The sequence below is a fragment of the Rhineura floridana genome, chromosome 5 (assembly GCF_030035675.1).
Source record: "Rhineura floridana isolate rRhiFlo1 chromosome 5, rRhiFlo1.hap2, whole genome shotgun sequence".
In the NCBI taxonomy this organism is placed as follows: Eukaryota; Metazoa; Chordata; class Lepidosauria; order Squamata; family Rhineuridae; genus Rhineura; species Rhineura floridana.
In genome coordinates, this window is record NC_084484.1 from 163991991 (window position 1) to 164005539 (window position 13549).

Genomic DNA, 13549 nt, shown 5'->3' on the forward strand with positions numbered 1-13549 from the left:
TGGCCCTGCTTCCCTGGGTACCTGTGCTTCAGTTAAAGCCTAGGGGAAGACATCATGTGGTATCTCCTCCCCTGGGGCTTTTTCAGATCAGGAAGTGCAGGCATCTGGGGAGGTTGCAGAGTGCTGGAGAAATATTTACTGGAAAGAAAAACATGCACACCACTCTTGGCCACTTCACAATGATAAGGTAACTGAAAGCCCTGTGCCAATCAAAATTCTAAAGAAATTCTCAAATGCCCTCAGAATGAGGCAGAAAACTGGAAACTTCTTTTGCAGATTTTTTTTTTAAATGGAGGACAGATTTCAGCATTATGGACATTAAAATGAAAAGGAAAGCTTCATATAAGCATCGGAACTCTCCTCCATATAACAAATGGCTAGACAAGGGAGTGATAATTTGCGATCCTCAAAACACATACAACCTGATCAACACCACAACTTTCAACTTTCTGGAACTATGTTTTCCTTGTAGCTCTTCATTTGTTTGTGGATATTTATATACCACTCCTCATTAAAAATGTCTCAGTGCAGTTTATATAGGAAAAAATTGGATTAAAACGTCAAATACAATAGGGATAAAAGCAAACCCATACACTAATTTTAAAAAGGCTAAAATATAAAATATCAACAAGGCCAGGGAAACTAAAGGGTTTTTGTTTTGCCTAGTGCCTAAAGCACAATGGAGTGGGTGCCAGATGGGCTTCCCCTAGGGAGATAGTTCCACACCAGACCCAGCAGCAGTAGTTGGCTAGGTTGAACACTGGCCGAGGGCCCTAAGGGCCCACCACTGCCAATGTGCAGCTCACCTAGCTTGGCCTCCTCTGTGGTCATCTGAGGCAAGGAAGCCCATGTATGTGGACCTCTATGCACTTAGACTTTCCCACCTTCTAACACCATCACCTGGCACACTTGGGAAGCTGCCAGGCCTTTACTAACCCTGATGCCTGCCCTAGGACCCCAGTGCTAGTACTGGCCGAAGAATACCCTTCCACTTCTACAGCTCCATCCACAGGCCATGGAAGGCACTCCCCAACAAAAACAGTCCAAGTGAAAGCTTCAGAACAATTCTACCCTGTGCTTAGTGGCCAGGGGGCATTTGGGATTCCTGATCACATGGGGAAAGTCCTGCACACATATGTGGAAGTCAGGAGCAGGGATAGCATGCACAATCACACCTCTGCAGCCCCCATGTTCTCAATCTAGTACGAGAAAAGGACTTCTAACACAGCTGCTGGATCGATTGCTTACAGCTTATTCGTCTGTCAAACCAAAAGGAAAGAACTTCATTGTTTTAAAAGACAACAAAAGCAGGTCAAATAAAGTTAATGCAATGTAATCAAAAATGGTGCGTGCTCCACTCAGCCCTTCCCACAGCACCTGGGAATATGCTGAGGCTGCGTTTACATGAAGCCATGGTTTCAGCACCACCAGTAGGTCAACAGATTCCCAAAACCAAGACTTCTTGTGGGGGGGGGAGTGTGGAGGAGAGGAGTGGGGAAAGAGCCGTGTAAGCATGTTTACTTTACAGTCACTCAGAAGCTGTAACCTGTCTCCAAGAGATGATGAGTCACTAGTGCAGCTCTATAAAAGCTAGACTATGTTATATGCTAAGCCATCAGAGTTCCAAAACGTTAGCATCCAACCAGCATGAAGTATCCAAGCTCTGCTGCTGCCTTCTTTCTCTTGCTGGGCATATCAAGGTGTTTTGCACTGCCAATATCAATATCTGATGAAGAAGACAGCGATGAGTTTACAAAACAAGATTTTGAGTTTGCAGAGGTATGGTAGATGACCTAGAGACTATCTCATAGGTCTCTGATGTATATGCATATTTATACCTTGTTGTCTCTGCCTTCTCTCTGTTGTCTTCTCCTCTATCTTAGATTGTAAGCTCTTCAGGGCAGAAATCTGTCCTTTTGCTTCTGCTAATTTGCATAATAATAATAATAATACAACTACAGTGCCGTATTGAATTTGAAGTGTAATTTTTATTGTACTCCCCAGCGCTACCTAAAGACTCATTACAATCTCCGGTTCAATCCTGCTGGGATACTGAAGAAGTCAGCTGACACAGTTGCATCTAAGCTTCGGGAAATGCAGGCGTTCTTTGGACTGGAAGTAACAGGCAAGCTAGATGAAGAGACATATGAGTTAATGCAACAGCCTCGCTGCGGTGTTCCTGATGTCGGGGAATACAATTTTTTCCCTCGAAAGCTGAAGTGGCCTAACACTAATTTAACATACAGGTAACAACCCTGGCTCCATGTCCAGATCCAAAACATTTGTGCTCATGTGGGATGCATCTTCATGCAGTGCAAGCAAAACACCTGATGCAATGTCATTTGTAAGGGCATTGATTTGGCACACTCATCATTGTGTCCCTTTCAGCTCTCTGGGGTCTCTGATGTTTGCTAATTCTTATCTCATATAAAAAAACTATGGCAGGGATGGGGATCCTGTGGCCCTCCAGATGCTGTTAGACTCTGGCTCTCAATAGACCAGGCCAGTATGGCCAGTAGTAAAGGATGATGGGAACTGTAGTCCAACAATATCTGCAGGGGCTCAGTTTCCCATTTGTGCATTTACCATTGGACTACAACTAATCTCTGAAGCTGCAGTCCTCTACAAATTTATCTGGGAGTGAGGCCTATTGAACTCAGTAGGTCTTATTTCAGAGTAGACATGCACAGGACAGTGCTGTTAAGCATTTATTTTTCAGTGCAGGATTAGGCACTTAGCTGGTGCTTTTGTATTATTAAGCCAACTTGGTGTGCTGTGCGCTCATGTTAACAAGAAGATTATGTGCAACATTTGCAAACATTTATATTGTGTGTTACTGTCTCTAGATCTTCAAAGGGAATAAGCCTTTGGATATATTTGATTTGTCCTATATGATTTCCTTTTATGCATCCATTCACAAATAGAGGGTGAAAATTTGACCAGAGAAACATAGGAGCTTTGTGAATGAGATGCTCTGATATATCAAGTAAAAGCAGGAATGAAAACAAGGTTTTAAATATCTAGGTATACCATCAGTATGTCTGGCTTTATTTTTAAAAATGCTGTACCTTGCTAACATAGCATGAAAGTCACACATTTAAATGCCTATGTACCAAACAAGTCCAAGTAAACCTATTTAGGATCAGACCACTAGTCAAACTGAATCAAACGTTCTGAGCCACTTTAACTGTGTGCGGATCATTGTCTTCATTGCTGCTTCCAAAAAGGTTAATTTATATAACTCTGCAATAAAAAGCACACATTCATGTGAACCTGAAAAAAGAAATTCCATAACAGGAAAAATGCATATATTTATATACTTGTGGTATGCTAAATTGGCAGTGGAGAGAGGCATGCAGCATTTTGAACCTTTTCATAGAGGTGTTTTGCAACATGTCTTGAGAACTGATGGAAGGTATTTTGGTTTTGGTAGGATTGTAAATTACACCCCTGATCTGAAAAAGTCTGAAGTGGACAGAGCACTCAAGAAAGCATTCAAGGTCTGGTCTGATGTGACACCACTCAACTTTACACGAATTCGCAGTGGTACCGCTGACATCATGATCTCCTTTGGAAGGAGAGGTAACGAGAGTGACGTTGCTTTATTAATAACTGTGCTATCTCTTTGTTTGATTTGCAATGATAGCATGCTGATAATCTTTATTGCTGTTTCAAATCTTTATAGAGCATGGTGATTTCTATCCCTTTGATGGCCCTTCTGGACTATTGGCTCATGCTTTCCCTCCTGGACCGGATTTTGGAGGAGATGCTCATTTTGACGAGGATGAACTGTGGTCAACAGATTCCAATGGTAACATATGCTCTCAATATAAGTTATATTACCACTGTGTGGTAGGGTTGCCAGGTTCCTGGCCTGAGACTGATCCTGTATCTTTAGGAGAAGAGAAAGTCAGCCAAGTGCAGGTGTTCTTGCAACTCTGCAATGGGAAAAACCACAAGGTGGAATTCTTCCTTCCCCTTCCACAACTTTTAAAGATACAGAAGACCTCTTGGAGGCCAGGCCTGGCAACCAAAAGGTCTTCTGTATCTTTAAAAGTTGTGCAGGGAGAAGGGAGAATTGCACCTTGTGGTTTTTCCCATTACAGAGTTGCAAGAACACCTGCGCTTGGCTGACTTTCTCTTCTCCTAAAGATACAGGATCAATCTCAGGCCAAGAACCTGGCAACCCTACTGTGTGGGTTGTTGGTTCTAAACAACATTTACTGTGAAGTTAGACAATGTTTGACTAGTGAATTATTTAACAAGCCGATGTTCCTTTTTGTTTTCCCTTTGCTGAAGTATGTGTGATTCATACTTGTTCCTATTAATAATTTCACAAATGGTAAATAACTGCTGCATAGGTTGTTTTGGTTATTATTTGTCTTTCCTTACTCATACTGCCTATACCGCACCTACTTAAGCACACAGGCACTCTGTTGCTCTCCATGTTAACTTGGAAGCATGCTTCATTGAATTCAGTGGGACTTACTCCCAAGTAAGTGTACATAGAATTGCAGCCTAAGTTTGTTTTCAGTAGGTCTAAACCAGGGACAGGGAATTTGTGGCCCTCCCAATGGTGTTGGACTACAGCTCCTATCAACCTCAGCCAGTATGGCCAATGCTCAGGGATTATGGGAGTTGTAGTCCTACAACATCTGGAAAACCATAGGTTCCACATCCCTGAACTAAACCAGGTATGGACTACCTTGCTGGCTTGCTGTGCATTTAATTAACTTAGGTGACAGATACTATATCCATTCTCTTAATGTAAAGCAAAGAGAAGAGTATGAATAACCATATCAGATATTACTATTTTAACATTATATAAAAAAGAAGCATTTAACAAAAGAAACAGGCTAAAGCAAGAGATGATATCAGCTTTATTGCTTTCATAACAATATGTGCATGCTGTTTTCTAGGATACAACTTGTTTCTTGTGGCTGCCCATGAGTTTGGTCATTCACTGGGACTTGAGCATTCCAGAGACCCAGGAGCTTTGATGTATCCAGTTTACACATACACGGGCAACACAGGCTTTTTGCTTCCAGATGATGACGTACAAGGGATCCAGGTTCTATATGGTATGCCTGCCTTTTGCTGTTTTTTCCTTTATGTGGGCAGATTATTCAACAGTAGACATTGTGGGTAATGAATTTCCTTGGTGTTACTCTTCACCAGCCTGATGTCACTGTATGACTTTGTATCACATACACAAAATCACAACTTTCTATAATCATTATGTACATTAGATCCCGCAGAACACTGCCCTCAAGTTCAAACATTCAAATCAAGGAAGGGCCATAACTCAGTGATAGAGCTTCTGATGGTCCCAGGTTCAGTCCTCAGCTTCTCCAGCTACAGCTGAGAGAGATTCCTATCTGAAGTCCTAGGAAGCTACTGCCAGTAGGTGTAGACAGTTCTGAGCTAGATGGACCAATGGTCTGATCTATGTTCCTAAATCTATACCAGTCAACAGGCTTATAATTTTATTCCTGTCTTCCATATACCTCCACCTCTTATTAAAATATTATCTGCCACCTTTTCATTCATCTTTCTCTGTGTGACATCCCATAATTTCTTGTATCCCTCATATAGGCTGTTGGACAGCCACCTGTCGGGTATGCTTTAATCTGGATTTCTTCATTGAGCAGGGGGTTGGACTTGATGGCCTTATTGGCCCCTTCCAACTCTATGATTCTATGATTCTCAGCTCTTAAGCTATTATCACAATTTCATGACATATCCACTTGCAATTTTCACAAATTCTTAGCTCCTCCATAAACCTCTAACCATCACTGCTTCCATACATTCACTCATTTCCTATAGCACCACCATTCAGTTTGTTAGCTTTCTTGAAACAGACAACCCAGAATTAAGTCTGCATTGAGCAGGGGGTTGGACTTAATGGCCTTGTAGGCCCCCTCGAACTCTGTGATTCTATGATCCTAAGACCATCTTATCCGGAGGTCTGTTCTGTACAACATAGGAAGCAGACCTTTAGTGATGTGGCACTGACACTTTAGAATTCCCTCCCCTTAAATATTATACAGGCACAATCTCTGTTATCTTTCTGGTGCCTATTGAAGACCTCCCTCTTTTAACAAGCATTTTAAGTAGAGACAGTATCCGAGTCTGCATCTGTGCTGGAATTGCTTTTTAACGTGCTTTTAAAGTTGTTTTTAAAGATGTTTTTAAGATGTTTTGTTTTCATATGTTTTTAAAGTTGTTTTGTTTTAATACATTTTAAAATAATTTGTTTTTAAGATATTTTAAAGTGCTTTTAGTATTTTTGTTTGCCGCCCTGGGGTCCTTCTGGGAGGAAGGGCAGGATATAAATTTAATAAATAAATAAATTCCAAGCTTGTTTGAATCCATGTTTTCACTTTAACCCAGCTGAAATACAGCCTATTCATTGCCTACCACTTATAGAGACTGCTTATTCTGCAACACCCCTTTAATTGTTTCTATCCTCATGTTTATGCATGCTGCAGGAATAGCCAGGTGAAAGTATTGTGGTCCACTTTAAAGCATATTGATAGTTGGATGAATAAGATGGCGCATAATTCCTGAGACTGCCATTTCCAACTGCAGATGGGGGAGTTGCATGTGGAAATGTTCCCTTGTATAAAATAACTGCCTGTGGAAAAATAGCACACCAAGTAGAAGAGTCCTTTTCCTGAAGTTCTTTTTATAAGTGTGCACGTGTTCACACATGAGTGCATATACACACACCCCAGCTAGGCTCAGAAGCTGTCCATTTCCAAGTAGTAATGAACAAAAGCTTCAAGATGTTTGTGGATAGTGATAGACTGCAGACAAGAGTGCCTGGTGTCCATTGGGACTGTTGGGATGGAGGTCATGGAGATCACCAGAGGCAATAATAGGCACAGGCACTGAGCAGGTCCACATCATACATTTAAAGCACATCCTGTGCACATTTAAAGACTCCCCCCCAAAAAAAATCATGGAAACTGTAGTTTGTTAAGGGTGCTGTGAATTTGTAGCTCTGTGAGGGCAAAATCACAGTTCCCAGAATTCTTTGGTGGAAGTGATGTGCTTTAAATGTGCGTTGGATGTGCTTTAAATGTTTGGTGTGGATCTGCCCACCCTCTGGCTAGTTGTAAGTAGGAAGTCAGGCAGGCAGGGCCTAGCTGACTAAGGTTGGTGGGGCAGTGTTCCATTCACCCCAATGGAGCAGCCTTCACAGACTATAGAAGTCCATATCGCTATCTTAACTGGAAATTTACTGGCACAGGTGCAGGAGACCATGATCCCCATCCCGATCATCCCAAAACGCCTGAGAAATGTGATACAAACTTGACCCTTGATGCAATCACAGAACTTCGAGGAGAGATGATGGTCTTCAAGGACAGGTGAGGCACAAGTAAAATATGATTCATGTGCCCATATTTTGTGTGCATGCATATATGTTTTGTTTAATGGGGGGGGATAACTAATTGTAGGACTGAACTGTCTGGGCGCAGGTTTGCACAACTTGAGACCCAGCCAGCTGCACCTTTCCGTCAATGTTTCAAAGATTAAATTGGGAAATTAATGTCTGGAGGACTTTAAAGGCCTGTCGTTAACTTTTATCAAATCCTAGCACATCATGTCAAAATGTTCCTCTTCTTATCAGGTTCTTCTGGCGCCTGCATCCTCAGATGGTTGATGCGGATTTGGTACAAATCAAGTCATTTTGGCCAGAAATTCCCATCAAGATTGATGCGGCGTATGAACATCCTGGCAATGACCATGTGCTGCTTTTTAGGGGTAAGTCTTCTCCAGCTGGTAGAAAAGAACAACAGCTCTGCTTTGTGCATGACACTAGGGGTGAGGAGCCTCAGGCCTGGGAACCAAATACAGTCCTCCAACCCTCTCTATCAAACCCTCAGGATTCTCGCAACACTACACCCCCTTTCCAACCAACTCCTTCTCCCCAGGCCACTCTTGGCCCTCTCCTTGAGCGTTTCTGCCTGGCTGGAATATGCCATTGAATTCTGATGATAATGTTGCCTGCTTGCCTGGATGGAGGACAGAGAGGTATGTTTGTGTGTGTGTGTATCTGTGTGTGTGTGTAGAAGCAAACCTACCATACACAGGTAAAATTTACATTAATTGCTTCGCCCACTTTTGCTTCTGACCCCACCCACCATTGGCATGTTGCATATGGCCTCCAGAAGGTTGCCCACAAGTAAATGTGGCCCTTGTGACTGAAAAGAGTTCCCCACCCCTGGAAGCAAGCCAACAGGGCTTATACAATGCTGGTTCTTCTGCCATAGGATCTCCCCCACCATTTTAGGATTGCCCAGTAAAGGTTGCGGGGGTGCTTTTTTTTTTAACAAACAAGAACAAAAATCAATTATCTTAAAATGCTCTTAATTTTAAAGCAACACTTTTACAGTAATCCCATTCATTCTTGCTTTTGCAGGAAAACTCCTCAATGGATTATGCCTGTCCTAATAGATTTTGCCCACAATTTTAAGAACCTGTTTTAGGAAGCACATTGAAATCACATAGATCCATGCAAAGTTAAGCCTTTTCAAGTCCCATTGCTCCCAGTGGGGCAGACCTATGCTTTAGTATTCCTATTAAAGTGAATGGGATTTTAATGTGCTTAACTTTGGCTGGATCATGCTCCTAATGTGTAATAATATATCTGTAACAATCCCATCCATTTTAACTTCATCCCTGTCTCCTCATTCTCAGTCTCATTTTTACAGAAGGGAAACTGAGGCTGAGATATCAACATGCTATATTATGAACACATGATATGAACACATGATTGAAGTAGAATCTGAACCCAGGTCTAAGCCTAATATATTAATTCACACTTATTCACAGGGAGGAAATTTTGGGCTTTGAACGGCTACGACATAGTTGAGGGCTATCCTAAAAAAATTTATGAATTGGGCTTGCCAAGATCTGTGAAGGCAATAGATGCAGCTGTCCATATAAGTGACACCGGCAAAACTCTCTTTTTCGCTGAAGAAAAATACTGGAGGTATGTTGGAAATTCTTCTCACCAGTTGTTACTAAGAGATCAGTGATACTGTTACAGTTTCTCTCTCATGTGTTCTCTTCCAACAACCACATCGTGCATATAGTACAAAATGACTTTTAGTCTTTGCTTTGGCTCTCTGAACTCAGAAATATTTGTGGGGGGGAGGAGACATTAACTCCATGGCGTTTTCTGATTTGCAGAAGCATTCAATCACTCTTAAAGACTACCACAATGAGTCCTGCAAATCAGCTGATGAGGCCTGTTCATAAGAACATAAGAAGAGCCTGCTGGATCAGACTGGTGGCCCATCTAGTCCAGCATCCTGTTTTCACAGTGGCCAACTAGATGCCCATGTGAAGCCCACAAGCAGGACTTGAGTGTAAGAGCACTCTCTCCTCCTGTGGCTACTGGCAACCATTTTTCAGAAGCTTACTGCATCTGACTATGGTGGCAGAACACAGCCATTGTGGCTAGTAGCTACTGATTGCCTTACCCTCCATGAATTTGTCTAATCCTCTTTTAAAGCCATCCAAGTTGGTGGCCTTCACTGCCTCTTGTGGGAGCGAATGCCATAGTTATGCGCTGTGTGAAGAAGTACTTTCTTTTGCCTGTCCTGAATCTTCCAACAGACTTATTCAGACGTTTTGTCCAACTGGGGTCCCTCCAGATGTTGCTGAACTCTAGCTCCCATGAGCCACAGCCAGCAGAGCCCATGGTCGTGGATGATGGGAGTTGTAGTCCAACAACAATTGAAGGCACCACATTGGCTATCCCTCTGTTAGACCATTATGTGAGCAGGGGAGCAGGGGCCACACTGACAAGTCACACTGCCCTTGCTAACTAGTCTGTCCCCCTGGCATCTGCACTGAGCAAAACATCCAAATCGGGCTCAGCAGTGTTCTTCAATCTTGAGGCCCCTGATTGTTGTTGGCCTACAACTCCCATTATCCCCAATCAGCTTAGCCAATAGTTGCGGGTGATGGGAGTTTGTCCAGCAACATCTGGGAACCCATCAATATGGAGACAGACTGATATGCCGTCAACCATCATCCATAGATATTTCTGTTTTAGCAGGCATTCACACACTTCTGCTAGAAATGTGTAACTTCTGTGCTGTGTCCTGTTCACTTTGTATTTTATGATTTCTATATATTTATTTACAAGTCTGGATTTTAGGCTCTTTGTGTTATCTTGTCATGAGCTGCACTGAGTAGTCCTTGAAACAGAATTGCAGTGCATAAAGCTGTACACAAATAAAATGCTGGTTTATTTACTTGTTTTCTTTCTTTAATGAAGTTATGATGAACAGAACCAAGTTATGGACAAAGGCTCTCCTAGATATATTGAGGACGATTTCCCTGGGATCGGACACCAAGTGGATGCAGCCTATCATAAAAATGGTATGTGCTTCTTTTTCATTCCCAGGGATAATATCAGCACCTGGGATCCTTGGGCAGATGCCAAGGTTCCAGCAGGGCCTACTGCTGATGCCTGCTTTATTTTTTTTTCCTGATCCAGCACTCCAAGCAGCACTAGACTGCTCAGCCTAGCCTCCATTTTAATTTCCCACAGTACCCTGGCATAGTGTTCCTCTGGGACCTTGTAGAAATTAAAATGGTAGCTAGACATAGGAACATCTGCCATATACTAAGTCAGAGCTATTGGTCAACTGACTGGTAGTGGTTCTCCAGGGTTTCAGGCAGGCGTCCCTCCCAGCCAATGGAGGGCGGTCCACTGGGGCTAGTGGGGCCCTGCCCCACCATCCTGTCTGCCCTCACCTCCCTGCATTCTTACTTCACCTAGTACGGTGGTGTGAAACTGACTGTCAGTTTCCCACTCCTCTGTCTCAGTGTTACCCTTGCAGAACTCAGGAGGAGGATGGGGACAAACTAGAATTCGTTGACTCTGCCTGTCATTGGCTCTGGCTCCACCTCCTGTTGGGTTCCCTACCTTTCACCCTACCAGTCCCAATGGGCACCAGCCACCACTGTTCTCAGCCCTAACTGGATATGCCAAGGATTGAACCAGGGACCTTGTGCATGTAAAGCAGATGGTCTTCCACTGAGCGATTGGCCTTTGCCAGACACCTGTTGCTGCTCAGAGCAGTAATGTGGACACTTTTCCCAGGGTCTCCTCCAACCTAGAATGATCCCTGTTTGTGTTCCTTTATCATGTTATGAGTGGAAAAGACACCCTTCCCTCATTGTGTGGCAAATCTGGAGTCCTGATCAATTAAAACCTTGGACAGTTGGAGATGTAGCTCATTGGTAGAGCATCTGCTTTGCGTGCAGAAAGTCCCAGGTTCAATCCCGGGCACCTCCACGTAAGGCTGGGAATATCCCCTGCCTGAAACCCTGCTGCCAGTCAGTGTAGACAATACCAAACTTGATAGACCAATGGTCTGACATTTGTATAAGGCAGCTTCCTAATTACAGCCATTTGGGAAATTGAGCTGGGTAAAAGGGTTGGAATGGGCAGGAGGCTGCCTTGTCTCCTCACGCGTTGGAGGATTCAAAGGCACATGACTTGTTTCCCCCCCCCCGACTTTGAATCTGGCAATGTTAATGGTGGCCCAGCTCCTGTTTTGGTTGCCTTCCTAGGAATGTGTCAGGATAGTCAATTTTTGACTGTGGCCTGAATGGTCTTATGGGAGGCTCTTTTTATATGGTAATGTGTAGCACTGCTTGACTTGCTTCCAAATACACAAAGCCAGTCCTGCTGTGTTTGGGGGCCCACCTCATTCTGCTAAGACTTCTGCCTTGACTGTGATGGCATTTGGGGGGGGGAGGTGTACAACAACACCCGGCTGGGGCAGGGAAGGGGCCCTGCCAAGTATCATCACCAAGCTGTTATGGTGGGCACTTACACATTGCCAAAATGTAACCAAAAAAGACAAAAATTGGCACAGAGGTGCATAAAAGGTGTATATGCCAATTGATGTGTATGGATGTAAATTTAGAAATAATTACTATAATTTTAAATAGAAATAGAAGACATCTCTTCTTAGAGGGGAAGATGGTGTGATTGCTGCCCAGGTGTGTCCAGGTGTGAACTGTTGATGGGCAATGCCAGGGCCTCTCCTCCAGCTCCTTCTTGGGATTCTTTTTCTTTTAACTGAATTTGGACCAAACAAGCCTTCAAACAGAGGATATGTTCAAACAGAGTGTTACCTTCTGGCAGTCTTTCAAACAGAGGACTGCTCTCTGTAAAGTAGGGTACCTGGCCACTCTACAGTTGCGGAGGCTGGCTCTTGTGCCTCACATTTATTTATTTATTTATTTATTGCACTTGTATACCACCCCGTAGCCGAAGCTCTCTGGGCGGTTTACAGCAACCAAAAACATTAAAACAAACACATATTTTAAAAACAATTTAAAACACATGCTAAAATGCCTGAGAGAAGAGGAAAGTCTTGACCTGGCGCCGAAAAGATAACAGTGTTGGTGCCAGGCGCACCTCATCACTCAAGACATTCCATAATTTGGGGGCCACCACTGAGAAGGCCCTCTCCCTTGTTGTCACCCTCCCAGCTTCCCTCGGAATAGGCACCCGGAGGAGGGCCTTTGATCTTGAATGTAGTGTACGGGTGGGTTCGTATCAGGAGAGGAGTTCCATCAGGTATTGTGGTCCCAAGCCGTGTAAGGCTTTATAGGTCAAAAACAGCACCTTGAATCGAGCTCGGAAACATACAGGCAGCCAATGCAAGCGGGCCAGAAATGGTTTTATATGTTCGGACCATCTGGTCCCTGTTACCAATCTGGCCGTTGCATTTTGCACAAACCGCAGTTTCCGAACCGTCTTCAAAGGCAGCCCACGTAGAGTGCATTGCAGTAATCTAATTTAGAGGTTACCAGAGAATGGACAACTGAAGCCAGGTTATCCCTGTCCAGATAGGGACGTAGTTGGGCCACCAACCGAAGTTGGTAGAAGGCACTCTGTGCCACCGAGGCTACCTGAGCCTCAAGTGACAGAGATGGTTCTAGGAGAACATTGCATTCTAACTACATCTACTGAAAAGTAAGCCCTACTGAATTCAGTGAGGCTTGCTTCCTGGTAAGGGGGGTTACAATTGCATCTTTAATCAACACATTGGTTTGTGAGCTGGAGAAAAGATTTTTGATTATTGTGCTTTAAAAAGCAAACCATTTAAACAAAAAGAAATCACAGCAACACAGAGTAGCAATTTTATCTTACTGGTTTCCTCCTCCTGCAGGTTATATATACTTTTTCAGCGGACCACTGCAATTTGAATTCAGCATCTGGAGCGAAAGAATTATTCGGGTCTTGAACACCAACTCCATTTTCTGGTGCTGATTCCATTGGACCAGGTTCTGAACTGTGGAACAAGTTGTCATCCATGAAAAATAATATTGTGGGTCTTGGGGTTTTATGTATGAACCAGTCAGCTTGATTCTGTGAACAACCTCTGGTCATTCAGCCTTTGACTTTATATTGTATATATGGGACTGCATAGCATTACATACATCAGTCTGGAACTGAAATAAAAAGTTGTTGTTTTTTAAAAAAGGACAGCATTCATGTTTTGTG

The 13549-nt window shown here is 43.3% G+C and overlaps 1 protein-coding gene across 1 annotated transcript; it reads left to right on the forward strand.

The window, feature by feature from the left end:
* Nucleotides 1-1641: 1641 nt before the first annotated feature.
* On the forward strand, nucleotides 1642-13461 carry LOC133385996 (collagenase 3-like). The gene is made up of 10 exons (XM_061629607.1): nucleotides 1642-1779; nucleotides 2005-2246; nucleotides 3434-3582; nucleotides 3686-3811; nucleotides 4920-5081; nucleotides 7256-7373; nucleotides 7637-7770; nucleotides 8842-9001; nucleotides 10298-10401; nucleotides 13215-13461. The coding sequence occupies exons 1-10, from the start codon at nucleotides 1648-1650 to the stop codon at nucleotides 13313-13315; spliced, it is 1428 nt and encodes a 475-aa protein (XP_061485591.1). The 5' UTR covers nucleotides 1642-1647; the 3' UTR covers nucleotides 13316-13461.
* Nucleotides 13462-13549: the final 88 nt, after the last annotated feature.